Source organism: Rhinoderma darwinii, chromosome 1 (assembly GCF_050947455.1).
Source record: "Rhinoderma darwinii isolate aRhiDar2 chromosome 1, aRhiDar2.hap1, whole genome shotgun sequence".
Taxonomy (NCBI): Eukaryota; Metazoa; Chordata; class Amphibia; order Anura; family Rhinodermatidae; genus Rhinoderma; species Rhinoderma darwinii.
Window position 1 is genome coordinate 2,988,729 of NC_134687.1, and position 16,693 is coordinate 3,005,421.

At 39.4% G+C, this 16,693-nt stretch overlaps 1 protein-coding gene across 1 annotated transcript; it reads right to left on the reverse strand.

The window, feature by feature from the left end:
• Window positions 1-11,981: 11,981 nt before the first annotated feature.
• Window positions 11,982-13,741, reverse strand: LOC142711616 (G-protein coupled receptor 151-like). The gene has a single exon (XM_075848596.1). It carries the CDS (start codon window positions 13,645-13,647, stop codon window positions 12,463-12,465), a length of 1,185 nt encoding a protein of 394 aa, XP_075704711.1. The 5' UTR covers window positions 13,648-13,741; the 3' UTR covers window positions 11,982-12,462.
• Window positions 13,742-16,693: the final 2,952 nt, after the last annotated feature.

Here is a 16,693-nt window from a genome sequence, read left to right on the forward strand (position 1 = left end):
ACTATGTTATTATAATACTATGTTACTTTCTTACTATGTTATTATAATACTATGTTACTACCTTACTATGTTATTATAATACTATGTTACTATGTTATTATAATACTATGTTACTACCTTACTATGTTATTATAATACTATGTTACTTTCTTACTATGTTATTATAATACTATGTTACTATCTTACTATGTTATTATAATACTATGTTACTTTCTTACTATGTTATTATAATACTATGTTACTTTCTTACTATGTTATTATAATACTATGTTACTATGTTATTATAATACTATGTTACTACCTTACTATGTTATTATAATACTATGTTACTACCTTACTATGTTATTATAATACTATGTTACTATCTTACTTTGTTATTATGATACTATGTTACTATGTTATTATAATACTATGTTACTTTCTTACTATGTTATTATAATACTATGTTACTATCTTACTATGTTATTATGATACTCTATTACTATGTTACTATGTTATTATGATACTATATTACTATCTTACTATGTTATTATGATACTATGTTACTACCTTACTATGTTATTATAATACTATGTTACTATGTTATTATAATACTATGTTACTACCTTACTATGTTATTATAATACTATGTTACTATCTTACTATGTTACTATGTTACTTTCTTACTATGTTATTATAATACTATATTACTATCTTACTATGTTATTATAATACTATGTTACTTTCTTACTATGTTATTATAATACTATGTTACTTTCTTACTATGTTATTATAATACTATGTTACTATCTTACTATGTTATTATAATACTATGTTACTATGTTATTATAATACTATGTTACTTTCTTACTATGTTATTATAATACTATGTTACTATCTTACTATGTTATTATAATACTATGTTACTATCTTACTATGTTATTATAATACTATGTTACTATGTTATTATAATACTATGTTACTTTCTTACTATGTTATTATAATACTATGTTACTACCTTACTATATTATTATAATACTATGTTACTTTCTTACTATGTTATTATAATACTATGTTACTATCTTACTATGTTATTATAATACTATGTTACTACCTTACTATGTTTTTATAATACTATGTTACTATCTTACTTTGTTATTATGATACTATGTTACTATGTTATTATAATACTATGTTACTTTCTTACTATGTTATTATGATACTCTATTACTATGTTACTATGTTATTATAATACTATGTTACTTTCTTACTATGTTATTATAATACTATGTTACTATCTTACTATGTTATTATGATACTCTATTACTATGTTACTATGTTATTATAATACTATGTTACTTTCTTACTATGTTATTATAATACTATGTTACTATCTTACTATGTTATTATGATACTATATTACTATCTTACTATGTTATTATGATACTATGTTACTACCTTACTATGTTATTATGATACTATGTTACTACCTTACTATGTTATTATAATACTATGTTACTATCTTACTATGTTATTATAATACTATGTTACTACCTTACTATGTTATTATAATACTATGTTACTACCTTACTATGTTATTATAATACTATGTTACTATGTTATTATGATACTATATTACTATCTTACTATGTTATTATAATACTATGTTACTATCTTACTATGTTATTATAATACTATGTTACTATCTTACTATGTTATTATAATACTATGTTACTATCTTACTATGTTATTATAATACTATCTTACTTTCTTACTATGTTATTATAATACTATCTTACTATGTTATTATAATACTATCTTACTATGTTATTATAATACTATCTTACTACCTTACTATGTTATTATAATACTATGTTACTTTCTTACTATGTTATTATGATACTATGTTACTATCTTACTATGTTATTATAATACTATGTTACTATGTTATTATGATACTATATTACTATCTTACTACGTTATTATGATACTATATTACTATCTTACTATGTTATTATGATACTATATTACTATGTTACTATGTTATTATAATACTATTTTACTATCTTACTATGTTATTATAATACTATCTTACTTTCTTACTATGTTATTATAATACTATCTTACTATGTTATTATAATACTATCTTACTATGTTATTATAATACTATGTTACTATCTTACTATGTTATTATAATACTATGTTACTTTCTTACTATGTTATTATAATACTATGTTACTTTCTTACTATGTTATTATGATACTATGTTACTACCTTACTATGTTATTATAATACTATGTTACTTTCTTACTATGTTATTATGATACTATATTACTATCTTACTATGTTATTATAATACTATCTTACTATGTTATTATAATACTATGTTACTACCTTACTATGTTATTATAATACTATGTTACTATCTTACTATGTTATTATGATACTATGTTACTTTCTTACTATGTTATTATGATACTATGTTACTATGTTATTATAATACTATGTTACTTTCTTACTATGTTATTATGATACTATGTTACTATGTTATTATAATACTATGTTACTATGTTACTTTCTTACTATGTTATTATAATACTATGTTACTATCTTACTATGTTATTATAATACTATGTTACTACCTTACTATGTTATTATAATACTATGTTACTTTCTTACTATGTTATTATAATACTATGTTACTATCTTACTATGTTATTATAATACTATGTTACTATGTTACTATGTTATTATAATACTATGTTACTATCTTACTATGTTATTATAATACTATGTTACTATCTTACTATGTTATTATAATACTATGTTACTTTCTTACTATGTTATTATAATACTATCTTACTATGTTATTATGATACTATGTTACTATCTTACTATGTTATTATAATACTATGTTACTATGTTACTATGTTATTATAATACTATGTTACTATCTTACTATGTTATTATAATACTATGTTACTATCTTACTATGTTATTATAATACTATGTTACTTTCTTACTATGTTATTATAATACTATCTTACTATGTTATTATAATACTATGTTACTATCCTACTATGTTATTATGATACTATGTTACTACCTTACTATGTTATTATAATACTATGTTACTACCTTACTATGTTATTATAATACTATGTTACTATCTTACTATGTTATTATAATACTATGTTACTACCTTACTATGTTATTATAATACTATGTTGCTTTCTTACTATGTTATTATGATACTATATTACTATCTTACTATGTTATTATAATACTATCTTACTATCTTACTATGTTATTATGATACTATATTACTATCTTTCTATGTTATTATAATACTATCTTACTATGTTATTATAATACTATGTTACTACCTTACTATGTTATTATAATACTATGTTACTTTCTTACTATGTTATTATGATACTATATTACTTTCTTACTATGTTATTATAATACTATGTTACTACCTTACTATGTTATTATAATACTATGTTACTTTCTTACTATGTTATTATGATACTATATTACTATCTTACTATGTTATTATAATACTATGTTACTTTTTTACTATGTTATTATAATACTATGTTACTTTTTTACTATGTTATTATAATACTATGTTACTATGTTATTATGATACTATATTACTATCTTACTATGTTATTATGATACTATGTTACTACCTTACTATGTTATTATAATACTATGTTACTACCTTACTATGTTATTATGATACTATATTACTACCTTACTATGTTATTATAATACTATGTTACTATCTTACTATGTTATTATAATACTATGTTACTACCTTACTATGTTATTATGATACTATATTACTACCTTACTATGTTATTATAATACTATGTTACTACCTTACTATGTTATTATGATACTATGTTACTATGTTACTATGTTATTATAATACTATGTTATTATAATACTATGTTACTATGTTATTATAATACTATGTTACTATCTTACTATGTTATTATAATACTATGTTACTATCTTACTATGTTATTATAATACTATGTTACTTTCTTACTATGTTATTATAATACTATGTTACTATCTTACTATGTTATTATAATACTATGTTACTACCTTACTATGTTATTATGATACTATATTACTACCTTACTATGTTATTATGATACTATGTTACTATGTTATTATAATACTATGTTACTATGTTATTATAATACTATGTTACTATGTTATTATAATACTATGTTACTATGTTATTATAATACTATGTTACTATGTTATTATGATACTATATTACTATCTTACTATGTTATTATGATACTATGTTACTACCTTACTATGTTATTATAATACTATGTTACTACCTTACTATGTTATTATAATACTATGTTACTATGTTACTATGTTATTATGTTACTATTTTACTATCTTACTATGTTATTATGATACTATATTACTACCTTACTATGTTACTATTTTACTATCTTACTATGTTATTATGATACTATATTACTATCTTACTATGTTATTATGTTACTATCTTACTATGTTATTATGATACTATATTACTATCTTACTATGTTATTATGATACTATATTACTATCTTACTATGTTATTATGATACTATGTTACTACCTTACTATGTTATTATAATACTATGTTACTATCTTACTATGTTATTATAATACTATGTTACTATGTTACTATGTTATTATAATACTATGTTACTACCTTACTATGTTATTATGATACTATATTACTATCTTACTATGTTATTATGATACTATATTACTATCTTACTATGTTATTATGATACTATATTACTATCTTACTATGTTATTATGATACTATGTTACTACCTTACTATGTTATTATAATACTATGTTACTACCTTACTATGTTATTATAATACTATGTTACTTTCTTACTATGTTATTATAATACTATGTTACTTTCTTACTATGTTATTATAATACTATGTTACTATCTTACTATGTTATTATAATACTATGTTACTATCTTACTATGTTATTATGATACTATATTACTATCTTACTATGTTATTATGATACTATGTTACTACCTTACTATGTTATTATAATACTATGTTACTACCTTACTATGTTATTATAATACTATGTTACTATGTTATTATGATACTATATTACTACCTTACTATGTTATTATAATACTATGTTACTTTCTTACTATGTTATTATAATACTATGTTACTACCTTACTATGTTATTATAATACTATGTTACTACCTTACTATGTTATTATAATACTATGTTACTACCTTACTATGTTATTATGATACTATGTTACTACCTTACTATGTTATTATAATACTATGTTACTATCTTACTATGTTACTATGTTACTTTCTTACTATGTTATTATAATACTATATTACTATCTTACTATGTTATTATAATACTATGTTACTTTCTTACTATGTTATTATATTACTATGTTACTTTCTTACTATGTTATTATAATACTATGTTACTTTCTTACTATGTTATTATAATACTATGTTACTACCTTACTATATTATTATAATACTATGTTATTTTCTTACTATGTTATTATAATACTATGTTACTATGTTATTATAATACTATGTTACTACCTTACTATGTTATTATAATACTATGTTACTACCTTACTATGTTATTATAATACTATGTTACTATCTTACTTTGTTATTATAATACTATGTTACTATCTTACTTTGTTATTATGATACTATGTTACTATGTTATTATAATACTATGTTACTTTCTTACTATGTTATTATAATACTATGTTACTATGTTACTATGTTATTATGATACTCTATTACTATGTTACTATGTTATTATAATACTATGTTACTATCTTACTATGTTATTATGATACTATATTACTATCTTACTATGTTATTATGATACTATGTTACTACCTTACTATGTTATTATAATACTATGTTACTATCTTACTATGTTATTATAATACTATGTTACTACCTTACTATGTTATTATAATACTATGTTACTATCTTACTATGTTATTATAATACTATGTTACTACCTTACTATGTTATTATAATACTATGTTACTTTCTTACTATGTTATTATAATACTATGTTACTATCTTACTATGTTATTATGATACTATGTTACTACCTTACTATGTTATTATGATACTATGTTACTATCTTACTATGTTATTATAATACTATGTTACTATCTTACTATCTTATTTTGTTATTGTGATACTATTTTACTATGATGAGGAGAAGAATATGAAAGAATAGCTGAAAGAATAGAATACCAGGAGGTAAGGGAAGAGAAAAGAGATCCTAGAAAAGAACCAAAGAGAAGAGCAAGCAAAAGATTATGGGAAGGAAGAGAGTAAAGAGGAGGACGCAAAACAAAGAACAGAATTGGACTGGAGAGGAGGAGAGAGGACAAGAGGAGAGCCAGGACTGGGAGAGGCAGAGAAAGGGAAGAGAAAGTAGAATGGGGCAGCATAGGGAAAAAGAAGGGAAGGCAGAACATAAGATGTAGGAAGGAAGAAAGGATGAGAAGGGAAGGAAGAGAGGAAGGAAGAAAGGATGAGAAGGGAAGGAAGAGAGGAAGGAAGAAAGGATGAGAAGGGAAGGAAGGAAGGAAAGAAGAGAAAAGGAATGAAGGAAGGAAGGAAGGATGAGAAAGGGAAGGAAGGAAGAGAAAAGGAAGGAAGGAAGGAAGGATGAAAAAAGGGAAGGAAGGAAGGAAGGAAGGATAAGAACGGGAAGAAAGGAAGGATAAGAACGGGAAGAAAGGAAGGATAAGAACAGGAAGAAAGGAAGGATGAGAAAGGGAAGGAAGGAAAGAAGTGAAAAGGAATGAAGAAAGGAAGGAAGGATGAGAATGGGAAGGAAGGAAGGATGAGAAAGGGAAGGAAGGAAAGGAGAGAAAAGGAATGAAGAAAGGAAGGAGGAGAAAGGGAAGGAAGGAAGGAAAGAAAAGAAATGAAGAAAGGAAGGAAGGATTAGAAAGGGAAGGAAGGAAAGAAGAGAAAAGGAATGAAGAAAGGAAGGAAGGATGAGAAAGAGAAGGAAGATAGGAAGGAAGGAAAGAAGAGAAAAGGAAGGAAAGAAGAGAAAGGGAAACTAAGAAAGGAAGTAAGGAAGGAAGGAAGGAAGGATGAGAAAGGGAAGGAAGGATGAGAAAGGGAAGGAAGGAAGAGAAAAGGAAGGAAGGATGAAAAAGGGAAAGAAGGAAGGAAGGAAAGAAGGAAGAGAAAAGGAATGAAGAAAGGAAGGAAAGAGGAGAAAAGGAAGGAAGGAAGGAAGGAAAGAAAAGGAATGAAGAAAGGAAGGAAGGATTAGAAAGGGAAGGAAGAAAGGAAGGAAAGAAGAGAAAAGGAATGAAGAAAGGACGGAAGGATGAGAAAGGGAAGTAAGGAAGCAAGGAAGAGAAAAGGAATGAAGAAAGGAAGGAAGGATGAGAAAAAAGGGAAGGGAGGATGAGAAAAGGAAGGAAGGATGGAAGGAAGGATGAAAAAAGGAAGGAAGGAAGGATAAGAAGAAGAAAGAAAGAGAAAAAGTGAGAGAGAGTGAGATGAGGAGAAGAGAACAGGAGTGGGGAGAGACAGATGAGGTGGACCAGGGGTGGGTTATTCAGGTGGTCCTGTAGGCAGATGACCAGGAATCACACTTATTATTCACTTCTGGCTATTTAGCTTTTAGTGATTAATCCCAATAAAAAGATGCAGCTGGAGAAAGTAAATACCTCCCTGATAGACACGAGTGAGAGCACCAATGCAGCTCCATCCAATGAGGTGACTCTTAGACTGCAGCTCACAGACAGCACTATAAATCCCAGCATGAAGGTCCCCAGCGCACAGACAGCACTACAAATCCCAGCATGAAGGTCCCCAGCGCACAGACAGCACTACAGATCCCAGCATGAAGGTCCTCAGCGCACAGACAGCACTACAGATCCCAGCATGAAGGTCCCCAGCGCACAGACAGCACTACAAATCCCAGCATGAAGGTCCCCAGCGCACAGACAGCACTACATATCCCAGCATGAAGGTCCCCAGCGCACAGACAGCACTACAAATCCCAGCATGAAGGTCCCCAGCGCACAAACAGCACTACAAATCCCAGCATGAAGGTCCCCAGCGCACAGACAGCACTACAAATCCCAGCATGAAGGTCCCCAGCGCACAAACAGCACTACAGATCCCAGCATGAAGGTCCTCAGCGCACAGACAGCACTACAGATCCCAGCATGAAGGTCCCCAGCGCACAGACAGCACTACAAATCCCAGCATGAAGGTCCCCAGCGCACAAACAGCACTACAAATCCCAGCATGAAGGTCCCCAGCGCACAGACAGCACTACAAATCCCAGCATGAAGGTCCTCAGCTCACAGACAGCACTACAAATCCCAGCATGAAGGTCCCCAGCGCACAGACAGCACTACAAATCCCAGCATGAAGGTCCCCAGCGCACAGACAGCACTACAAATCCCAGCATGAAGGTTCCCAGCTCACAGACAGCACTACAAATCCCAGCATGAAGGTCCCCAGCTCACAGACAGCACTACAAATCCCAGCATGAAGGTCCCCAGCGCATAGACAGCACTACAAATCCCAGCATGAAGGTCCCCAGCTCACAGACAGCACTACAAATCCCAGCATGAAGGTTCCCAGCTCACAGACAGCACTACAAATCCCAGCATGAAGGTCCTCAGCTCACAGACAGCACTACAAATCCCAGCATGAAGGTCCCCAGCGCACAGACAGCACTAAAAATCCCAGCATGAAGGTCCCCAGCTCACAGACAGCACTACAAATCCCAGCATGAAGGTTCCCAGCTCACAGACAGCACTACAAATCCCAGCATGAAGGTCCCCAGCTCACAGACAGCACTACAAATCCCAGCATGAAGGTCCCCAGCGCACAAACAGCACTACAGATCCCAGCATGAAGGTCCCCAGCGCACAGACAGCACTACAGATCCCAGCATGAAGGTCCCCAGCGCACAAACAGCACTACAGATCCCAGCATGAAGGTCCCCAGCGCACAAACAGCACTACAGATCCCAGCATGAAGGTCCCCAGCGCACAGACAGCACTACAAATCCCAGCATGAAGGTCCCCAGCGCACAAACAGCACTACAAATCCCAGCATGAAGGTCCCCAGCGCACAGACAGCACTACAAATCCCAGCATGAAGGTCCTCAGCTCACAGACAGCACTACAAATCCCAGCATGAAGGTCCCCAGCGCACAGACAGCACTACAAATCCCAGCATGAAGGTCCTCAGCTCACAGACAGCACTACAAATCCCAGCATGAAGGTCCCCAGCTCACAGACAGCACTACAAATCCCAGCATGAAGGTCCCCAGCTCACAGACAGCACTACAAATCCCAGCATGAAGGTCCCCAGCGCACAGACAGCACTACAGATCCCAGCATGAAGGTCCCCAGCGCACAGACAGCACTACAAATCCCAGCATGAAGGTCCCCAGCGCACAAACAGCACTACAAATCCCAGCATGAAGGTCCCCAACGCACAGACAGCACTACAAATCCCAGCATGAAGGTCCCCAGCGCACAGACAGCACTACAAATCCCAGCATGAAGGTCCTCAGCTCACAGACAGCACTACAAATCCCAGCATGAAGGTCCCCAGCGCACAGACAGCACTACAAATCCCAGCATGAAGGTCCCCAGCTCAAAGACAGCACTACAAATCCCAGCATGAAGGTCCCCAGCGCACAGACAGCACTACAAATCCCAGCATGAAGGTCCTCAGCTCACAGACAGCACTACAAATCCCAGCATGAAGGTCCCCAGCGCACAGACAGCACTACAAATCCCAGCATGAAGGTCCCCAGCGCACAGACAGCACTACAAATCCCAGCATGAAGGTCCCCAGCGCACAGACAGCACTACAAATCCCAGCATGAAGGTCCCCAGCGCACAGACAGCACTACAAATCCCAGCATGACGGTCCCCAGCGCACAGACAGCACTACAAATCCCAGCATGAAGGTCCCCAGCGCACAGACAGCACTACAAATCCCAGCATGAAGGTCCCCAGCTCAAAGACAGCACTACAAATCCCAGCATGAAGGTCCCCAGCTCACAGACAGCACTACAGATCCCAGCATGAAGGTCCCCAGCGCACAGACAGCACTACAAATCCCAGCATGAAGGTCCCCAGCGCACAGACAGCACTACAAATCCCAGCATGAAGGTCCCCAGCGCACAGATAGCACTACAAATCCCAGCATGAAGGTCCCCAGCGCACAGACAGCACTACAAATCCCAGCATGAAGGTCCCCAGCGCACAGACAGCACTACAGATCCCAGCATGAAGGTCCCCAGCGCACAGACAGCACTACAGATCCCAGCATGAAGGTCCCCAGCGCACAGACAGCACTACAAATCCCAGCATGAAGGTCCCCAGCGCACAGACAGCACTACAAATCCCAGCATGAAGGTCCCCAGCGCACAGACAGCACTACAAATCCCAGCATGAAGGTCCCCAGCGCACAGACAGCACTACAAATCCCAGCATGAAGGTCCCCAGCTCACAGACAGCACTACAAATCCCAGCATGAAGGTCCCCAGCTCAAAGACAGCACTACAAATCCCAGCATGAAGGTCCCCAGCGCACAGACAGCACTACAGATCCCAGCATGAAGGTCCCCAGCTCACAGACAGCACTACAAATCCCAGCATGAAGGTCCCCAGCGCACAGACAGCACTACAAATCCCAGCATGAAGGTCCCCAGCGCACAGACAGCACTACAAATCCCAGCATGAAGGTCCCCAGCTCACAGACAGCACTACAAATCCCAGCATGAAGGTCCCCAGCGCACAGACAGCACTACAAATCCCAGCATGAAGGTCCCCAGCGCACAGACAGCACTACAAATCCCAGCATGAAGGTCCCCAGCTCACAGACAGCACTACAAATCCCAGCATGAAGGTCGCCAGCGCACAGACAGCACTACAAATCCCAGCATGAAGGTCCCCAGCTCACAGACAGCACTACAAATCCCAGCATGAAGGTCCCCAGCGCATAGACAGCACTACAAATCCCAGCATGAAGGTCCCCAGCTCACAGACAGCACTACAAATCCCAGCATGAAGGTCCCCAGCGCACAGACAGCACTACAAATCCCAGCATGAAGGTCCTCCGCTCACAGACAGCACTACAAATCCCAGCATGAAGGTCCCCAGCTCACAGACAGCACTACAAATCCCAGCATGAAGGTCCCCAGCGCACAGACAGCACTACAAATCCCAGCATGAAGGTCCCCAGCTCACAGACAGCACTACAAATCCCAGCATGAAGGTCCCCAGCGCATAGACAGCACTACAAATCCCAGCATGAAGGTCCCCAGCTCACAGACAGCACTACAAATCCCAGCATGAAGGTCCCCAGCGCACAGACAGCACTACAAATCCCAGCATGAAGGTCCTCCGCTCACAGACAGCACTACAAATCCCAGCATGAAGGTCCCCAGCTCACAGACAGCACTACAAATCCCAGCATGAAGGTCCCCAGCGCACAGACAGCACTACAAATCCCAGCATGAAGGTCCCCAGCGCACAGACAGCACTACAAATCCCAGCATGAAGGTCCCCAGCGCACAGACAGCACTACAGATCCCAGCATGAAGGTCCCCAGCGCACAGACAGCACTACAAATCCCAGCATGAAGGTCCCCAGCGCACAAACAGCACTACAAATCCCAGCATGAAGGTCCTCAGCTCACAGACAGCACTACAAATCCCAGCATGAAGGTTCCCAGCTCACAGACAGCACTACAAATCCCAGCATGAAGGTCCCCAGCGCACAGACACAATCACATAGGGTGTCACCATGTCATATAATTTATTTAAAGAGACAGGTCGTTATTCATCTTGTTCCATTAAACATTTCTCTGCCCACTCCCCTCCCCCCCTTGACATAATCTACAAAATACAGAACAAGGAGGGCAATGGAGGCCCCCACCCCTGGACAGCTACACTGGGGACACAGAACTGAATTCATCACTTGCTTATCATTGTTTTATCAAAACTACTAGAAACTGTGTAACATAACAAGCCCATTACACCCGGGCACAGTACCAGGGGCCCAGCACCCACTGTCACATCTCCTGTGGACCCAGGAACCATCTGAGGGGCTGCAGAACTACAAGGGTCACTCCATGGCTTGTATTCCCACAGCAGCTGCAGAACCTCAGCTCCCCAGGTTTAGCCCTGTAGACTTTCATCCTGGTCTCCCATCTTCCTTGAGAGGGGAGCCCTTTTATCCCCTGTCCCCCTGTTCAAGAGATGTAGGAGCTACAGAAGCAGCAGAAGTGACTCTTCCACAGAGCCGTCCACCACTGGTCCCTGCATCTCAGGAGACCTGGTCCCTGCTCCTCCACACTACACATAGATGTCTTGAGCTGGGATGAAGCCATCTCCTGCAGCTTTAAGCTTTCTCCTGGTGCTCCCAGGGCATGGGGTCACTTTCCTCTCCAGCTGTGGTGTTCCTGCGGTCCTGCCAGAAGTGCTCCACATCTGGAAGGATTTTCTCCTCCCTCATTTTGGAGTCTTGAGAAGCTCTGTCTGCAGATGTGGACTGTAAGTCATGCAAGGATGGAATAGTGCTGGACACCATGTCAGAGCCATTCTCTCCTCTGGATGGACCTGACCCATCACACTGTCTACATGTGCTCCATATGTTCTTAAACCCTTCCCTGAACTCATCGGACACAGCCAGAAACACAGCAGGATTGATGGTGCAGTTCAAGAACAAGATGACCTGAGCCAGGACCATCAGAGCGGTGGGTGGTTGGAGAAGACCGTAGCTGCTGTGCCTTGACCAGATCCACACAATCCATTCAGGAAGCCACATGGCATCAAAAGCCAAGCTGACACTCATGAGCATGGAGGTGATCCTGCGGCTGAGGGTGCGCGGGTTGGGCGCCCTGTTCCTCTTGTCTTTTCTCCTAAGAACCCTCAAGTAGCAACAGAAGGAGAAGAACATGGGCACCACATATGCCAGCAGAGGGTACAGCTTGCTGAAGACATTCATGAAATTAGAAGCATAATCCGGGATGTCAAAACTACAAGTCAAGCCCTCCTTCACCATCCTCAGCTGGGTGAAGACCAACTGTGGCAGAGGCAGCAGAAGAGACAGAGGCCAAGTGAGGAGCAGAGTCACCAGCACAGGCTTCTTGCTGAAGCTTAGACATTTTGGTGGGGTGAGGACATGTCTGTAGCGGGCATGAGCTATGGCTGCCAGGGTGAAGCTCTTGACTGCCAGGCAGCTGTGGAGGAACCATTCTGTTGTTCTACAGACAAAACTTCCAAAGAGCCAGGACTGCTGGGCATAGGAGACAATGCGCACCGGGATGCAGAAGAGGATGAGGAGCAGGTCCGTGGCCCCCAGATTGATGACCAGGCAGTTGACCACTGAGCATTTACCTCTCCTGAAGTCGTGGATGAGGATGGAGATGAGCAGCAAGTTCCCTGAGAAGCCCACCAGGCAGATGAGGGTCAGAAACAGGGGCAATGCCACCGTCACCTCCCGACCCACCTCGGAAGAATCCAGGTCCCCAGACAACTCCAGGGAGAAGGAACTGTTCATGGTCCTGAAGGTAAAGTCCGACATGTGCAAGGAAGTGGAGACCGCAACCTGCAGAGTGGAGACCGCAGCCGGGAGAGTGGAGACCGCAGCCGGGAGAGTGGAGACCGCAGCCGGGAGAGTGGAGACCGCAGCCGGGAGAGTGGAGACCGCAGCCGGGAGAGTGGAGACCGCAGCCGGGAGAGTGGAGACCGCAGCCGGGAGAGTGGAGACCGCAGCCGGGAGAGTGGAGACCGCACCCGATGTAGTGGAGACCGCAGCCGAATAAGTGGAGACCGCAGCCGAATAAGTGGAGACCGCAGCCGGGAGAGTGGAGACCGCAGCCGGGAGAGTGGAGACCGCAGCCGGGAGAGTGGAGACCGCAGCCGGGAGAGTGGAGACCGCAGCCGAAAAAGTGGAGACCGCAGCCGGGAAAGTGGAGACAAGACGCCGCTGACTGCTGACACCCGCTCACCGCACTTAAGATAGAAGTTCTCCAGCTCCAGGCGCACAATACGACAGATCTGCGTCACTTTACCGACAAATAACGCAGTCACTGTGCAAGTGGAGACAAGACAAAGAGCACAGAGCCCGGTGATGGAGCAGCGAAGTCTATATCCCCAGTGATGATGTCACCGCCTCCGGGGATGATGTCACCGCCTCCAGTATCAGGGATGAGGGTTCTGGTTCTGCCACCAGGAGCTATCCACAAGGTGTAGTGCTGAAATCTAGATCCAGGAGAGGGAGAGGCGTGAACATGCACATAGCACAGCACCCCTCCCCCTCCAGGGTCAGCCTGCACCCCCTCCAGAATCACACTACACCCCCTCCACCCCCCATTATCATACCACCCCATCTTATTCCACATACAGCCTGAACTTTGTCTTCAGTCTCTGATGCCTCCTGTACTTTATTGCTGGGGTTACAGTGCAGGGTCTGTGCCCTGGGGGAGGGGGTCAGGCTGGCACCCCCCTCCCCGATCAGTCATTGCAGCTAATGCCCATCTAGTGCAGAACCCATTGTAATAATGAGAATTCCTCCTAATCCCGGATAACACTAATCCCGCACATAATGTAGAGAGGAGCTCGGTGCCCCCGGAATAATGAGCGGAGGTGAAGCAGAGCTGGAGAGCTACACAGAGTAACAAGTGACATTAACTCCTCAACACAGCTCGTATTACCTCACTACATTCCTGAACATGGGAGATGTAGCAGAGGGGAATTGTATGAAAAACAGAGAGAACACGAGGATACAAGTAATTAAGCAGATATTACCTGCAGTCCTATGTAACACCACAGATAACACACAGTGATAACTCTCTGAGTACAGATAATGTAGTAGTGTTACCTGCAGTCCTATGTAACACCACAGATAACACAGTGATAACTCTCTGAGTACAGATAATGTAGTAGATGTTACCTGCAGTCCTATGTAACATCACAGATAACACAGTGATAACTCTCTGAGTACAGATAATGTAGTAGATGTTACCTGCAGTCCTATGTAACACCACAGATAACACAGTGGTAACTCTCTGAGTACAGATAATGTAATAGATGTTACCTGCAGTCCTATGTAACACCACAGATAACACACAGTGATAACTCTCTGAGTACAGATAATGTAGTAGATGTTACCTGCAGTCCTATGTAACACCACAGATAACACAGTGATAACTCTGAGTACAGATAATGTAGTAGTGTTACCTGCAGTCCTATGTAACACCACAGATAACAGTGATAACTCTCTGAGTACAGATAATGTAGTAGATGTTACCTGCAGTCCTATGTAACACCACAGACAACACTCCAGCTTATAACAATAAGTTGTGGCAGTTGACATAGTGTATTCCTGCTGCCCACTACCTCTTAGAGAACTACAAAGCTCAGCATTTTCTACTGTGACTTATAGTTCCAGAACATTTGGACGTTCTCAACTTTTCCCTGTGTTTGGACGCCCTGAGGAGAGTGGAATGTGGACTATGAGGGTATGTTCACACGCACTAATTACGGACGTAATTCGGGCGTTTTTGCCCCGAATTACGTCGGAAAATAGCGCCTCAATAGCGTTGACAAACATCTGCCCATTGAAAGCAATGGGCAGACGTTTGTCTGTTCACACGAGGCGTATATTTACGCGCCGCTGTCAAATGACGGCGCGTAAATAGACGCCCGCGTAGAAGAAGTGACCTGTCACTTCTTTGGCCGTAATTGGAGCCGTTATTCATTGACTCCAATGAATAGCAGCGCCAATTATGTCCGTAATGGACGCGGCGTTCAAGCGCCTGCACATGCCGTTACGGCTGAAATTATGGGGATGTTTTCAGGCGGAAACATCCCCGTAATTTCAGCCGTTACGGATGCCCTCGTGTGAACATACCCTAAATCTGTGACTGAACTATTATATAAACGGCTGAAGTGTAATAAGCTACGAGGGAGGGTTCATCATGGAACCATCTCCTCCTCTGGTGGCCTCCCTCCCGCACCCTGATTGAACCTCAACACCATCCAAACTACAACAATCAGCCAATCCTTTAGACTCCTTGCACATGACCAAGTTCGGGCCGTGAAAAACGGCCTGAGTTTTGGCCGCATTTCCCGACCCGACCGCGGCACAGGTGAACGGGACTCCTGGAATCGTAGACATTTTAGGAATCATACGAGTCTCTGCCTCCCCGTGGAACTGCTGGTCCGTACTGAACAAAATGATAGAGCAAGCACAGATCAGCAGTTCCACGGGGAGGCAGAGACTCGTATGATTCCTAAAATGTCTATGATTCCAGGAGTCCCTTTCACCTGTGCCGCGGTCGGGTTGGGAAATGCGGCCAATCGGTCATGTGCAAGGAGTGTTCGGCCTCGTTCACACACAGATTTTTCTGGCAAATTTTACTGCATCAAAAAATTCTTAGAAAACCTGCAACGTTCTTAAAATGTAACATGCGTTTCCTGTGGCGGTTTTTAGTGGCGTTTTTGTGGCGTTTCTATTTTGTGTCATTTTTTACATGTTTTATTTTGGGAGTTTTTGAAGTCCTATAGCGAAGCCTTTGGGGAAAAAAATACAGACCCCGGACACGCTGCATTTGCAAAAAAACGAC